The following is a 16619-nucleotide window of genomic DNA, read 5'->3' as shown; positions in this document are numbered from 1 at the left end:
TGGCCCACATCCCTCTAATCCTTTCCTCTCCACGTACCTATCCCAATGTCTTTTCAATGTTGTCATTAGACCTGCCTCAACTACCTCCTCCGGCAGCTGGGTCTGTATATGCACCATCCTCTGTGTGGAAAGGTGTGTTTCCTTGCCACACCTCAGCCCTGGGATGGCCTCCATCAGCATTAAGACCTAGGGCTGCCTGTGTGCTGGTAAACCCTGTGGGCCACAGATACACTGCATGTGAACAATATTGGCATTGGTTTATTATTGTCATGTGTACCGAGTTACAGTGAAAAGCTTTGCACGCTATCCAGTCAAACCGTACTGTAGAGGGGTACAATCAAACCGCACACAAGTGTAACAGGTAGTGCAAAGAGTACCAGAGTGCACAATATACTGTTAAAGAAGGAACTGCAGATGCTGGTAAATTGAAGGTAGACACAAAATGCTGGAGTAACTCAGCGGGTGAGGCAGCATCTATGGAGAAGGAATTGGTGACGTTTCGGGTCAGACTGAAGAAGGGTGTCGACCTGAAACGTCGCCCATTCCTTCTCTCCATAGATGCTGCCTCACCCTCTGAGTTACTCCAGCATTTTGTGTCTACCATAATATACTGTTACTCTAATATCACCGAGTCATACAGCGTGGAAACAGGCCCTTTGGCCCAACTTGCCCACACTGGCCCATCTAGTCCCACCTGCCTGCGTTTGTGGCCCGTATCCCTCTAAACCTATCCTATGTACGGACCTGTCTAAGTGCCTCGTTAATGTTATGATGGTACCTGTGAGTTAACGATGGTGCACAGGCCGTCTTTGCTTCTGCTGTCGGCGGTAATTCTGGGCGTGGGATCCCTCGCCTTCTGTTCCACGAGACTGTCTGCCTCACGCTTTCACCGTGCTGTGGTAGCTGTCAGCAGTGTGAAGAAGGGTCCCGACCCAAAACAATGCCTCTCCCTGTCCTCCAGAGACGCTGCCTGGACTGCTGACTTCCTCCACCACTGTGGTCTGGTCTGGTCTAGCAGGCAGCTGCTCCTGCTGAGACCCTGGCTCCTGTAAGCTGCCATTGGGGCCCCGCTGGCTTCCTCCCCCATGGTGATGGCAGTGGGAGGGAAGGAAGGAGGGAGGGCGGGCAGGTTACTCCTGCAGTAGCAGCCGTCGCTCTGCTGCGATTAGCCCCGCACTATCTGCACTGTCTTGCAGCCTGCTGAGCTCAGCACTCCCCCGGCCACTGGAAACAATGTTCTCTGCTGCAGTGGCCTTGCTTGTGCTGTGTCAGCAGATTTGGCCAGATGGTCAGTAGGAGCAACTGCAGATGCTGGTTTATGCCAAAGATAGACACACAGTGCTGGAGTAACTCAGCATCTCTGCAGAACATGGATAGATCACGTTTTAGGTTGGGACCCTTCCTCAGGCTGTCTCTGGAGATGCTGCCTGAGTTCCTCCAGCACTTTGTGCCTCTCTTTGGCAGGAGCAGAAAGTTTGGCATTATTCCCCTCCAGCCTGCTTCCCTTCGCGCTGATCCTGGCTCATTGTCTGAGTAGTGACCCGCCCCAACTCTCCCCCTCGGCCCCTGCACATATAAACTGACCCAGAGGTGGAGATGGGGTAGACAGTCTGAACCTTTGTCCCAGGGTGGAACTGTCAAGGTGAAGGGGACAAAGTTTAACGTCAATGAGTAAAGCAGCACAGAAACTGGCCCTTCAGCCGAACTTGCCCATGTCAACCAAGATGCCTCATCTAAGCTAGTGCCCGCGTGTGGCCCATATCCCTCGAAACCTTTCCTATCCATGTCCCTGTCCAAGTGTCCTTTAAATGCTGTTATAGTGCCTGCTTCAACTACCTCCTCTGGCAGCTCGTTCCACACAACCACCATCCTCTGCGCAAAAATTGCCCCTCAGGTTCCTATGTTTAAGAAAGAACTGCAGATGCTGGAAAAATCGAAGGTAGACAGAGATGCTGCCTGTCCCGCTGAGTTACTCCAGCATTTTGTGTCTAGCTGGCCTGTTCTATGTTCCATGATGGTTTCCAGGGCAAGAGCATAATATACCAACAATCTGAATGAGAATGCAGGTGGCATGATTAGCAGGTTTACGATGACAATAGCATTGGTGAAGTCGGCTACCGTGTGGTGTAGTGTACATGGTGTAGTGTTCTTTAGGGTTGCACCAGGATCCAAATCCACTGGGAGAGTAGGCCGAGGGATGGCAGATGGAGTTTAACTTGGTCAAATGTGTGTATTTTGGTAAGTTAGACCAGGGTAGAACACACACAGTGGCCGGAAGGACCCTGGGGAGAGTTGTTGAACAAGATACTGAGGTGTACATGGCCATGATTGGCTGAAAATGGTGACATGGGTCGACAAGGTGATGAGGAAGGCATATGGACCGCCTGCATTGAGTGGAGGCGCAGTGTCACCCCTCTGAACCCTCACCCTGGTTACAGATGTGTGGGGACGAAGGAGGGTTGGCCGGTGGGGTGGGGGGTGTGTATGGGGTTGGGGGGGGGGGGAGGGGGTCCATGGTGCGATTCCCTCTCCACTCTGACCCCTCATCCCATTACAGATGTGTGTGGGGACGAGGATGTTAGGACCAAGCTGCTGGAGCTGAAACACCAGCGGGATGCGGTGCTGAGGTCCCAGGACAGGCACCGGAGCGCCCTGCAGCGTCGAACGTCCAGCGCCGGCAGCAGAGGGTGAGGGTGAGGGGGGGGGGGGGGGGGGGGGGGGGGGGGGGGGGGAGGGGGAGTAGGTGACGGGGCAGCGGGGAGGGGACAGTGTGCAACAGCAGAGTCCAGCATCAGGGGGAATGGGTGCAGCGGGGGTGCAAGGGGAGTGGAGGAATCACACTGCTGTGTTGATGTCCAGCACCACCAGAGGGTGTGGGGGGGCACGGAGAGGGGGTTGGGGGGATGTTGTGCAGGGGGAGCGATGGGGAGTCGCGCTGCAAAGATGGGCGTCCAATACCGGCAGTGGTGGGGGAGGGGGTGAGGGGGCGATCTCTATCACCGAGAGTCACACACCGGGCACTGAGCAGTCCTACCCCAGGGCCCTGGGTTACCCCATCCCCTGGCTCCGACCCTGACCCCGCACTGTGGAGGGTCCCTTACCCCCGGGTCCCCCCCCTCTCCGTCGTCTGTGTCTGACCCTGGCGGAAGTGCTCTGTGGAGCCCCCCCCCCCGTCTAACAACACTGTTCCACCGTGCAGGAAGGTGGTGCGTAAGGTGAGCGTGACGGAACGCAGTAACCTGTACAGGAGGGAGCACCGGGACGAGGCCCGGGCCTGGCACCAGGCTGTGGGCACCACCCCCGACGATGAGCCCGAGCCCAACATCCCCCCTGCCCGGCACCTCATGGTGAGTGGGGGCTCTGACCACGGGCGGGGGGGGATTATCCAGGGTCAGGGGTGGCAGAGTTGGCTATCCAGGGGTGGGGGAGTGGGTTATCCAGTGGCGGGGTGGGGAATGGATTAATCCAGGACCTGGGGTGGGGGGGAGCTGGATATGCAGGGGCGGGTATGTGTGGGGGGGGGGGGGTTGGTTATCCAGTGTCAGGGGCGGGGGGTTTGGTTATCCAGTGCCAGGGGCGGGGGAGTGGGTTATCCAGGGGCAGGAGCAGGGGAGTTGGTTATCCAGGGTCAGGGGCGGGGGAGTTGGTTATCCAGGGTCAGGGGCGGTGGAAACAAAATATACTGAGAAGGATCTACAGATGCTGATTTATGCCAAAGAGACAAAAAATGGAGCAATGATCAATAAAATGTCATCTACATCAATGATTTGGATTAGAGCGTACATGGCAAGATTAGCAGGTTCGCAGATGCTACAAAAGTGGGTGGTTTTGCAGATAGTGAAGATGGTTGTGAAACATTGCAGCACGTTCTTGTTTGGTTGGCCAGGTGGGTTGAGGAATGGTTGATGGAATTTAATGCAGAGAAATGTGAGGTGTTGCATTTTAGAAAGTCTAACAAGGGCAGAACCTACACAGTGAATGGTAGGGCTCTGGGGAGTGTTGTAGAGCAGAGGGATCTAGGAATACAGATAAATAGTTCCTTGAAGGTGGCATCACAGGTAGATAGGGTGGTTGAAAACGGTTTTGGCACACTGGCATTCATCAGAGTATTGAGTATAGATGGTGGGAGGTCATGTAAAAGCAGGGGGAGGGAAATGTTGTCGAAGTTTCCTAAATTTAGAGAATTCTACGTACCATTGGGTTGTAAGCTATCTACTCGAAATACAGGTGCTCTTCCTCCAATTTGCGTGCAGCCTCACCCACTGTGGCAACGTAAGAGGTACAGGACAGAAAGGTCGGTATGGGAATGGGAAAAGGAGTTAATGTGATTAGCAACTGGAGATCCAGTGGGGCTTTAGTGCAAGTGTTCAGGGAAACAGTCGCTGAGTCTACGCCTATTCTTGCCGATGTACTGGAGTCCACATCGGGAACACTGGATACAGATGAGGTTAGAGGAGATGCAGGTGAACCTCTGTCTCACCTGGACGGACTGATGTCGTCCCAGGATGGAGGTGAGGGAGGATGTATAGGGGCAGGTGTTACATCTCCTGTGGTCACAGGTACCTGGAGAGGGAAGGGATGAGTGAACCAAGGAGTTGTAGAGGGAACGGTCTCTTTGAAAAGGGGTGGAGATGGGAAGATGGATTATGACAATGAACGTGACGGAAATGTGGGAGGATGATGTGTTGGATGCGGAGGCTGATGGGGTGAGAGTTGAGGACCAGGGGAGCTCTGTCCTTGTTCCTTCTGGGGGAAAGAGAGCAGAACCCTTCAATCAATCTGTAGAAGGGTCACCTATCCACTTTCTCCTGAGATGCTGCCTGACCCGCGGAGTTACTCCAGTAGTTTGCATCTGTCAGGTGAGGGGGAGTTGGTTATTTGGGTGGGGGGGGGGGGGGGGGGGTTGGAGTGGTGGGTGTTGTCTATCCAGGGTCAGGGGCGGGGGTGTTTTATCCATCATTGGGGGCGGGGGAAGTTTGCTATCCAGGGTCGGGGGTAGGGATGATGTTTATACATCGTCAGTGGCAGGGAGGAATTGTTATCCAGGGGTGGAGCAGGGCAGGGGTGAGTTTATTACTCAGGGTCAGGGGCGTTGTCTATCCAGGGGAGGGGAGTTTATTATCCATGTTCCGGGTCGGGCAGAGTTGCTATCCAGGGTCTGGGGCTGGAGGAATTTGTTTTGGGACGGGGTTGTTATCCATGGTCAGGGTCGGGGAGAGTTTGTTATTCAGGGGGGTGAGTGTTTTATCCAGGGTCGGGGTGCCCTGACGAGTGTTTCCCGTTACAGGCGGCCGTGCCCCAGGGATCGGAGGTGGAGGAGGCCAGTGTCGGTAGCAGTGGCTGGGCGGGGGGCGAACCCCCCCTGCTGAATGGAGCGGCACCGGGGGCGGGGGAGGGGCAGGGAGAGGGGACGCCTGCCCCCCTGGAGTCGGGGTTATGTCAGGGTTCGGGGGAGCTGGCCCGCGACCTGTCCCATCACACTCTGGCCGACCTCAAGAGGCAGCGCGCAGCCTCCAAGCTGCAGCGGGGGATCCCGGGGGAGGAGCTCCCCATCGGGGGTGGTCCGGACACCACCCCGTCCCACCCCCCCTCCGTCTACTGCACCCCCGCCAGCGGCGACCCCCCCCTGGTCCGCTTCAAGGAGCCGGTGGAGGAGGCACCCAGTGAGAAATCCCACAGGTGCTGCCGGATGATGTGAGGGGAGGGTGTGGGCGGGGGAGGGGGAGGGGGCAGGCGGACCCCAGGGGTGGGAGGGGAGGAAGGAGCACCCAGATGTGGGGCCGGGCAGACACCATAGCCCCCACCCCTGAACTTGGCCCCTGCTCACTGCCTCCCCCATCGTTGATGGAGCCAATGATTCACAGAACCAGCGCCCCTCGTCTCCAGTCGGGACGTCCCATACAGCGATGGGAACACGGGAGCCGGGACTGGGACAGGAGCAGCATTCACATCACCAGCAGTGCCCAATGGGGGCACAAGCATCCCCCTCCCAGTGAGGGAAACTCACCAGCCTTCCCTGTCAGAAGCTCAGACACGAGGTTTCTGCTGTTCAACGGACATCCTGGAGATTCCTGATCCCAGGAGCGTGTGACGGGACAGTGTAGAGGGGGCCTCACTCTGTGTCTGACCCCAGGGAGTGTGTGATCAACTTAAGCCGGAATGAGAGTTGTTCCAGTCGCCAGAATCCTTAGTGTACTTCTGAGCAGAAATAATTTGTCTTAATCATGTCAAAAGATAAATAAATGTAATATATTCTGATGTAGAAGGGTGTTTGTCAGCCTCTCTCTGTTGGCTGGGGTCAGGTGGGTTTCAGACATCAGACACACTCACATAGTCTGTGAAACAGGCCGTTCAGCCCACCTGCTCCCTACATGCCCAGTCTCCTGGTCTGTAGCAGCTCCGATGCTGACCCCTTGGCCCGATCCCCCATGTGATGGGTGTGGGTGTGGTGGGCCACACTCACACAGGTACTGTCTGTCCCTGCTCCAGTGGCCGGAGCAGTGTGGTGGGTGTGGGTGTGGTGGGCCACACTCACACAGGTACTGTCTGTCCCTGCTCCAGTGGCCGGAGCAGTGTGGTGGGTGTCTCCCAATCACCCTGACACTGGCCCCACCACTCACTCTGATTGAGGGACAGTCGCTGGTGTATAAGTCAGTGGGTAGACACAAAAAGCTGGAGTAACTCAGCGGGTCAGGCAGCATCTCTGGAGAAAAGGAATAGGTGACGTTTCGGGTCGAGACCCTTCTTCAGTTTGAGCTGCTCCAGTCAGGCCCAAAACGTCACCTATTCTTTTTCTCCAGAGATGCTGTCTGACCCGCTGAGTTACTCCAAGTGTGTGGGTGATGGGCAGGTGGAAGCAGGAGAGGGAGGGAGGTGGAAAATGTGGACAAGAGGAGAGACGCTGGGCAGATTGGTGGTGGGGGAGATACACGGGAGTGGAAGGTTTAGTGTCCATACCATTGGGTTGTCAGCTACCCAAGTGGAATACAGGTGGCAGTGAGGAGGTGACGGATGAACAGGTCTGTGTGGGAATGGGGAATGAAATGTCATAAGTACACGCTCAGGTCACCCAGTCCACGCTTGGCCTTGCGATGTAGAGGAGGCCACATCGAAGGCAGTGGATGAGGTTGGAGTTCAGGTGAATCTGTCTCACCTGGAAGAGCTGTTTGGTCCCTGGACAGTGGTGAGGGAGGAGGTGTAGGAACGATTGTTACACCTGTAGTTGCAGGAGAGGTAGCTTGGGTGGGGGAAGAATGGAGGGATGAGAGACCACGGAGTCATGGAGAGAGTGGTCCCTGAGGAAAGCAGATTGGGGGGGGGGGATCTCATTGGAGCTGGGGGAAATGATGATGGATGATGTGTTGGATGTGGAGTCTGGGGGGGTGAGAGGTGAGGGCCAGGGGAAGGATGTCAGGAGCAAGGGGAGCGAGTGGATGTGCGGCGAGCATGCAGGAGCTCCATCAGCTATGATAGAGGGGAAGCTACGTATCCTGAAGATGCCCTCCATCTCCCCGCTCCTGGTGTGCACACCGCTCTCAGCTTCAGCCGCCACTGAAACCCATCTCTAGTGAACATTGTCTTCATGGTGCCGTGCGGGGGACCACTCTCCGTGAAGACCGGTGGCTCACAGGGCTGTTGCATCTTCCCATCCTCCTCTCCTCCAAACTCTCCGGGAGAACACAGCTGACATTCAGACCGCGGTGATTTCCAGCCGTGGTCAGCTGGCCCTCGGTGACCGTCTAGCTGCTCCAGTCTAGACCACTGTGGGCTGCTGGTGTTGCCAACGCTCGGAGCCCCAGCCCCACCGGTGGACGGGACCACAACCAGTTCGATCCTGACTACGGGTGCTGCCGGAACATTCCCTCTGTGACTGCGTGGGCTTTCTCCGGGCGCTACGCTTTCCTCCCACACTTTGGTAAAATTGTAATTTGTAATCCAAGCATACCGGATGATCGCTGGTCGGTGCGGACTGTGTGCCGATGGGCCTGTTTCCACGCTGTATCTCTAAAGTCAAACTAAACTAAACTCCTGGCTCATCCACTTTGCCCATTTCCATCACATCTCCCCTCCCCCTGGAGAACCCAGTCCCAGTAGTTTCGATCTCTCCACATTCAGTAAACCCCAACCCCCGTCTTGGGGACCAGCCCGTTGAATCCTCACCCTCTCTCCCTGAGGAAAGACTAGAACAGTCCACAACACCCCTGTGCGGCCTCACCAACAGCACCAGTGAATTGTCTGAAGAACAGTGTCCAAGAAGGGCGACACAAAATGCTGGAGTAACTCAGCTGGACAGGCTGCATCTCTGAAGGGAAGGAATGAAGAAGGATCCTGACCTGAAACATCACCTATCGAGTATACCTATTGAGTATAGAAGTTGGGAGGTCATGTTGCAGTTGGTGAGACCACATTTAGAGTATTGTGTTCAGTTCTGGGCACCATGTTATAGGATATTGTCAAGCTTGAAAGGGTTCAGAGAAGATTTATGAAGATGTGGCCAGGACTAGAGAGTCTGAGCTACAGGGAAAGGTTGAGCAGACTGGGTTTCTAATCCTTGGAACACAGGAGGATGAGGGGTGATCGTATAGAGGTGTCAAAATCATGAGAGGAATAGATTGGGTAGATGCACCAAATCTCCTGCCCAGAGTAGGGGAATTGAGGACCAGTGGACATGGGTTCAAGGTGAAGGAGTAAAAGATTTAATAGGAATCTGAGGGGTCACTTTTTCACACAAAGGGTGGTGGGTGTATGGAACAAGCTGCCAGAGGAGGTAGTTGTGGCTGGGACTATTGCAAAGTTTAAGAAACAGACAGGTACATGGATAGGACAAGTTTGGAGGGATATGGACCAAGCACAGGCAGGTGGGACTAGTGTAGCTGGGACATGTTGGCCGGTGTGGGCAAGTTGGGCCACATTGTATTACTCTATGAGTCCATGACTCTACCCTTGTTCTCCAGAGGCTGCCTGTCTGCTGAGTAACTCCAGGACTGTATAGCTTGTGGGGAAGGTGTTTGGCACGCTTGCTTCATTGGGAAGGATACTGAGTATTAAAACTGAGGACGGGTTACAAGTAGAAAACACCTCTGGAGTCAGATGGCCCTGGGCTGACCGGCCGTGACCTGTGACTACAGGGACCCGTGTGTGGGTCAGTGATGTTGCCAGCAGACCCAATGTCTCCCAGCTCACTGACCAGACTAAGCTTAGCAGGTGGGAGAGGCCGCAGTGGGTGGACAGGCTGAGCGAGTGGTGGGAACGTGGCAGAGGGAAGACCACATGTGTTCAGGCCTGGGGCCGGGTACTGGTCATCCCTGGGACGCGGACCAGGCCCACACGTTAAACTGACCATCCAACTCGCGTATGAACAGCAGAACCAGCTTGTTCTCTCTCTCTCTCTCTCCACCTTCTGTATTGTTCTTTCTTCTCAGTCACGTCTGCTGGTGGTCTCTTTCCTTACAACACTGCAGAGGTCTGTCAGAGCGGTCCAGCACAGAGACAGGCCCTTCGGCCCATACTGGCAACAATGGCATACTGAGCTAGTTAGTCCCAGTTGCCGACATTTAACCCATATCCCTCCAAACCCTATCCAAATATCTAACCAAACGTCTTAAAAAGTCAGAATTGTATCTGCTTCAATAACTTCCTCTGGCAGCTCATTCCAGATATGGACTACCCTCTTTGAGTGCAAAAGTTGCCCCTGAGGTCTCTTAATTCTCTCCACTATCACCTTAAGCCTGTGCCCTCCAGTTTTAGAATCCTCTACCCTGGGATAAATACTGTGAGTGTTCACTTCACCCATGCTCCTCATCATCTTGTACACAGTAAGGTCACCCCTCAGCCTCCTACACTCCAAAGAATAACAGTCCCATCCAACTTCTCCCTATAACTCTTGCCCACAGCCCCGGTAACATGCTGGAGAGGGTGGAATCCCTTCTCCTACCTCTTCCCACCATGTTCATAAGTGAGAGCAGAATTAAGCCACTTAGCCCATCAAGTCTACTCCGCCATTCAATCTTGGCTCAACCCCATTCTCCTGCCATCGGCCCGTAACCCCTGACACCACCAGCGGCCGTGGAGGTGGTAGGTGCAGCGCTGTGCCTTGTTGAGTCACCCTGGGAGACGGAGGGGCGGGTGTGAGAGTGGGAATGTTTAATGTAGGTACAGGGCGTCACGAGTAGTTGGCCACGACGGAACGCTCCAGGATGAAGTACCGCTGCACGGACTGGCGCAGGGTAAGCAGCACCGTCTCCACCGGGAACCGGTCCAGGAGCGAGGGGAAGGGGTTCAGCGCCACCTTGGAGACGGGCAGCCGGATCACCCGGCCCATGTTGAAGGAGAGGGGAGGCAGGCGGCTCCCTGTGGAGAGAGGGTGAGAGAGGGTTAGAGACACAACGCCTGGAGGGAGGGGACGGAGCAGGGACGTGTGCGGGGGGTGGGGGGGGGACACGGGACACAAGGCCGAGACACGGGCAATGAAGTGACTGGGTACGCAGACACTAGACGTGGGAACACAGCGCGTGTTCACGGGCACCGCACATGGGAACCCCACACGGGCCGAGTCCACAGCTAGAGGGAGAGGGTGTGAGTGCGAGCAGGAGTGTGCATGCACATGTGTGTGTGCATGCATGTGTGTGAACACGTATATGTGCGTGCATGCAAAGTATGAAACGTGTGCACCTCAGAAGGGCCGTGGGTTAAGACTGAGGTTTACTCCCCCCACGGTGACCGCGGCCAACCCCGCCCGCACTGTGGGAGGGGGTTTCTCCCCCCCCCCCCCCCCGCGGCCGGGTGTGGAGGGGGCATGGTCAACCACAGGACAGGACCCCAGCAGTGGGCAGTCCCAGGCTCCCTCCCCACCATGTGACCAAGACCTTCCACACATCCCCGTCCACCACACTGGCCTCAGCCACACAGTTGGTCACTCGCAGGTCAGCCTGGTGAATGGAGCCATGGGCAGTAGTCAATCACAGTGTGGTCACCCAGGGATGGCCTAGCTCACCCACCCAGCCCAGCTCTTAGTGTTTACTGATGGAGGCACCACTCACTCTCCTTCTTCATGTAGCTCCTGGTTTCTCCCAGTCGCAGGATGGCCTGTTCCCTGCAGAGGAGGAGAAAACGGCATCATTAAACTGTCGTAAGGAACTGTAGACATAGATTATACATGTGTAGGAAGGAACTGCAGATGTTCGTTTAAACCAAAGATAGACACCAAAAGCTGGAGTAACTCAGCAGGACAGGCAGCATCTCTGGAGGGAAGGACAAGGTCATATTTCATGGGATCAGGTAGGTCCAGGTGGATTGAACGAACGTGTTCAGATAAATGGTCCCCCAGTCTACGTTTCCCCAATGTATAAGAGTCCACACCTTGAACAACGGATACAGTGGATGAGGTTGGAGGATGTGCAAGTGAACCTCTGCCGAACACTTTTATTCCCCTTCCCATTCCCATACTGACCTTTCTGTCTGAGGTCTCTTCCATTGGGAGGCTAAACATAAATTAGACGAACGGCATCTCATATTTTGCTTGGGCAGCTTACAACCCAGTGGTATGAATATTGATTTCTCTAACTTGAAGTAACCTCTGCATTCACCTTCTCTCTCCATCCCTCCCCCACTCTACGCACCAACTTAAAAGACGTCTTGTTGGGTCTCATTGTAACTCGTTTTCACCGAACCCACAGGTAACAATGGCCTGTTTCCTTCATCAGCGTTACTTTTTTGCATATCTCATTCATTTGTCCTCTATCTCCACATCATTCTCTATCTTCTAGATGTATATAATATCATATCTATACTATTACTAAAACTCTCATCATGACCACTTCTGGTCTGCTTTGTAATTAAACTTTCGCAAAAATGGCACCCTATCATCGCTAGAATTTTTTCACCATTTTCCTCTGCTCCATGCACACCAAGTTTTGTTCCGATCGGTGGAATATTACAAACATTATGAAGGTTAAAAAAATCGTGAGATGAGCAGATTGGTGTTGTCGCCTATCAGTCACCATGAAGGTAACGCCCTTTCAGGGGGCGAGGAGAATAAAGCCCCGGAAGCCGGACATGAGTCAGTCAGCCTGGAAGCCGTGAGGGAGAGTTGAGCAGAACTATGAGTCCACAAGCCGTTAGTGAGTGAATTGTGAGTACATAAGCCGTGAGTGACTGAACTGTGAGTCCACAAGCCGTGAGTGAGTGAACTGTGAGTCCACGAGCCGTGAGTGACTGAACTGTAAGTCCAGAAGTCGTGCTGAGTCCGGAAATCACGCTGAGTCTGGAAGTCGAGCCTGAGCCCAGAGGTCCACAAGCCGTGAGTGAGTGAACTGTGAGTCCGCAAACCGCGAGTGACTGAACCGTGAGTCCACAAGCTGCGAGTGAGTGAACCATGAGGCCGCAAGCCGCGAGTGAGTGAACCATGAGGCCGCAAGCCGCGAGTGAACCGTGAGTCCGCGAGCCGACTTAGTCTCGACATTACTGGTGAAAAGTCTAAAAATGTCAAAATACTTTTTTGAAATTAAAATGACCACCTTTAACTGATGATGTCACAATGGCTCAGCTAGCAATAATCAGCCTCACTGAAGAGTTCATCCTATATTTGACATGTTATTCACGAATAAAGCTTTAAAAATGCAAAATCTCAAGTTTTTTGCGTATTCTGTTTCACATTTTTCCCCTCGAAGCCAAGTTCACCTTTACGGAACATTTTATCCTTTATTTCTAGACTTATTACTGATTAAAGCTTTAAAAATTCAAAAGACCATTTTATGGTGTGTATATGTGGTTGTCTTTACATCTTGGCAAAAACACTATGCGGTAACGATTGCATTTTTACATATTCCGATTGACATTTTTCCCCTCGATGCCGAAAGCACCTTCACTGAACATTTTATGCTTTATTTCTCCACTGATTAAAAGTCTAAAAAAGTCAAAAGGCTTTGAAATTAAAACGACCAGCTTCAACTCATGACGTCACAATGGTTCAGCTAGTAGTGATCAGCCTCACTAAAGATTTTATCCTATATTTGACACGTTATTCGCGATTATAGCTTTAAAATTTCCAACTTTCATAAGATGTTTACATATTCTGATTCATACTTACCCCCTCTGGGCAGAGACCACCTTCAATGAACATTTTATGCTTTATTTATCGACTTATTCTCGACTCATTACTGATTAACACATCTGGAAGTGGCAGCGCTGCCAAGCAGCTGCGGCTCGCCTGCAGTCCGTCTGTCTTCTTTTTGTTTTGTCTTTGTCTTGTTAGATGTATGTTTTAGTCTATTTTTAGATGTGCATATGTGGGGGGTGGGAGAAACTTTTTTTTGATCTCTTCCTTCAACGGGGATGCGACCTTTTCCTGCTCGTATCTCTGTCCGCGCTGAGGCCTAATATCGTGGAGCTTGCGGGCTCCAACTGGAATCGACCTTGAGGGCTCACCATCTGGCTGACTTAGGAGGCTGTGGCTGTGACCCGACTTCAGAGCTTCGGAGACTTTGGCCACGAGCCCTGTGGACAGTATCATCGGGAGCTCGCAGGTCCCTGGTTGGTGACCGATTTTCGGGAGCTCCCGCAACAACAGCTTCGCCCGCCCCGAATCACGGAGTTTGAATCGGCCCGTTCGCGGAGCTTAAAATCGGCCGCGGGATTTACCATCACCCGGCGGGGGCTTCAATATCGAGAGCCTCAACGCAGCAGTTTGACTGCCTGACCAAGCAAGGAAGAGATAAGACTTTTTGCCTTCCATCACAGTGAGGAGGTGCCTAGAGATTCACTGTGATGGATGTTTGTGTTAAATTGTGTTCATTGTGTTTTGTCGCTTTTTACTGTCATGACTGCATGGTACGAAATTTCGTTCAAACTTGCTCGAATAACAATAAAGGAAATTCAATTCAATTCAATTCAATTAAAAGTCTATGAAAGTCAAAAGACTTTGAAATTAAAACGACCAGCTTCAACTGATTACGTCACAATGGCTCGGCTAGCAGTGATCAGCTTCACTGAAGATTTCATCCTATATTTGACACGTTATTCACGATTAAAGCTTTAAAAATGCCAACTTTCACAAGATTTTTACATATTCTGATTCACATTTTCCCCTCAAGGCAGAGATCACCTTCACTGAACATTTTATACTTTATTTTTCAACTTATTACTGATTAAAGTTTAAAAAAATCAAAAGACTTTGAATTTAAAACAACTAGCTTCAACTGATGACGTCACAATGGTTCGGCTAGCAATGATCAGGAGGATCACGGTTCCAGTGGGGGCTACGGGTAGGGAACGGGTACGTTGGGGGAGCAGACCCAATGGGTCTGTACTTGTCCTAGTATTATATTATACTAAAACTCTTCCCCTTGTTCTTGTATCTGTGTGGGCCAGGGTTGTGTCAGCTTTCTGTCAATCTCCTTAATTCCTATCTTCTTCCAAATGCTAGGCCACAGCTTCCCATTTTCACAATGCTGCTGACATTTTCCCCGCGGACACAATAAATATTTTCCTGTCGCATTTCAACCTATATTTCCCAAATTAATAATCGTTTAAAAATCAGTTTTGTAAAAAATTAAAGTTCTTCAAGCTCACCCATTTTGAAGGAAAAAAATTCGGACTGACACTCCACTCGTACGCTCCGGGCGCAAGGGGCACTCCAACCCGCTTGGCCCCGCTGGGAGCCCTCGCCCTCTCCATCTCTACCATCCCATTCCCGACACTACCTCCCTCTCTCTAACCTCCACCTCTGCCCCTCACCCTCTCTACCCTCGCCCCCTCCCTCTCAACCCCCCTACGAGGGGAACTCCAGCACTCTAACCCGCTCGGCCCCACTGGTAAGCGGCTCTCTCGAAGAGGTGAGGGAGGGATTGTGGGAGTGGAAGAGAGGAAAAAAATCCTGGGGAGTTGTGGAGCGAGAGTGGAGGGATTGAGGGAGAGGGTAGGGAGAGTTGTTCAAACGTCTACACTTCCTCTCATGCCCCCTCCCTCTAAACCCTTCCTCCCCCTCTCTACCCCCTCCCTCACTACCCTCCCTCCCCCTACCCAGACTCTATCTCCCTCTCTAATCCCCTCCCACTATGCTCCTCTCCCTCTCTACCCCCTTCCCCCTACCTCTACCCCCTCACCTCCCTCTCCCTCTCTACCCCCTCCCTCTCTACCCCCCTCACCCTCTCCCTCCTCCCCCACACTCTCTACCCCCCTCACCCTCTCCCTCTCTACCCCTTCCCCCTCACTCTCTACTCCCCATCTTCCCTCTCTACCCCCTCCCTCTACCCTACCCTCTCCCTATCTAGCCGCGCCTGCGCAGTTGGGGGCTATGTGTGAGTGGATAGGGCGGGGAATGGGAGAAAAAGAGCGAATTAAAGCGTTACTTGAAATTAAATAAATCAACGTTCAAATCCTGGGTTGTAAACTGCCCAAGAGAAATCAAAGGTGCTGTTCCACAAATTTGCGTTTGGCTTCATACTGACAGTGGAGCAGGCCCGGGACGAAAAGGTCAGTTTTGGAATGGGGAAGGGGAGTTAATTCATTGACCTGCTCCATTATAATACAGTTGACATCAACACTACATTTGTAAAGGTCCCAGAACCTGACTGCAGTTAGACAAAGCTCCCAGGTTTAATATATTTCGATGAAGTCTGCCGACTTCAATTTGGATTTGTGTCATGATTATAAAACAAACAATGGAAAATCAGTTTGAAGAGAACCATAGACTAGGTTCCAGAATGTGAATGGAAGCAAGCAGATGGGGAACTGATCTCTTATACTACAAACCTTGCAACACCATCCACCTTTGATGCTGAGGATTCCAAGTGTCCCATGGTCACTTTGTGCCAAAGCCACTCATTTACTACAACATTTCAACATTGGATACTTTCCAAATTGGAATTGTCAGATTTACTCCACATGTTCCTGATCAGTAAACCATGTGCTTGATAGTGCAGGGAACCAGAGAGAGATGTTCAAATCCCTCCAAGGCATCTGTGGGATTTAAATCTAACTAACTAAATAAATCTGAAGAAGGGTCTTGATCCAAAATGTCACTTATCCACGTCTTCTAGAGATGCTGTCTGACCCACTCAGTTGCAACACCTTGTGCCTTTTTTGGTAAACCAGCATCTGCAGTTCCTTCTGTCTCTCTCTTAATTAAATATTGATTAATATTAATTATAATATTAATATAATATCAAGGGGGGGGGGGCTAGTGTGTAGTGTGTGTGTGACGCCGCAGGCTGCCCCCACCCCCGTGCAACCGCGCGTTGAGGAGACAGGACCCAGAGGGTCCCACTTGGTCTAGTATCTCTTCATTCTCTTTCCCCTGACTCTCAGTCTGATGAAGGGTCTCAACCCAAAACGTCACCTATTCTTTTTCTCCACAGATGCTGCCTGACCCACTGAGTTACTCCAGCTTTTAGTGCCTATCATAGATTATACAGTCTATATAACTCAATGTCATCTAGCCCACAGCCAACAATGGACCATTGTGGGCTCCACCTTTCCTTGATCATCGCTACTTTTGGCATATCTTTCATTCATTTGTTCTGTGTCTCTCTAATATCACCGTCTATATCTTTCGTTTCCCTTTCCCCTGATTCTCAGTCTGAAGAAAGGTCTCGCCCTGAATCATCATCCATCCATGTTCT

General features: G+C 52.3%; 2 protein-coding genes across 3 annotated transcripts in view; one reads left to right on the top strand and one right to left on the bottom strand.

Moving 5' to 3' along the window:
- Positions 1-6262, top strand: part of ppp1r16a (protein phosphatase 1 regulatory subunit 16A) — a 61553-nt gene extending 55291 nt beyond the window's left edge. Inside the window, exons 9-12 of the mRNA XM_033045090.1 lie at positions 2558-2687; positions 3200-3347; positions 5288-5705; positions 5745-6262. Coding sequence (XP_032900981.1) covers positions 2558-2687; positions 3200-3347; positions 5288-5698 — 689 coding nt within the window. The 3' untranslated portion in view covers positions 5699-5705; positions 5745-6262. The remainder of the gene's footprint in view (positions 1-2557; positions 2688-3199; positions 3348-5287; positions 5706-5744) is intronic.
- Positions 6263-10128: 3866 nt separating this feature from the next.
- wdr97 (WD repeat domain 97) overlaps positions 10129-16619 on the bottom strand; it is a 66486-nt gene continuing 59995 nt past the window's right edge. For both annotated transcript variants that reach the window (XM_033045068.1, XM_033045078.1), the window contains exons 24-25: positions 11040-11092; positions 10129-10350 (exon numbers count right to left, since the gene is read on the bottom strand). In XM_033045068.1, coding sequence (XP_032900959.1) covers positions 10163-10350; positions 11040-11092 — 241 coding nt within the window. In that variant the 3' untranslated portion in view covers positions 10129-10162. The remainder of the gene's footprint in view (positions 10351-11039; positions 11093-16619) is intronic.

This window comes from Amblyraja radiata, chromosome 2 (assembly GCF_010909765.2).
Source record: "Amblyraja radiata isolate CabotCenter1 chromosome 2, sAmbRad1.1.pri, whole genome shotgun sequence".
In the NCBI taxonomy this organism is placed as follows: domain Eukaryota; kingdom Metazoa; phylum Chordata; class Chondrichthyes; order Rajiformes; family Rajidae; genus Amblyraja; species Amblyraja radiata.
This window is presented reverse-complemented; position numbering and strand designations above follow the sequence as displayed.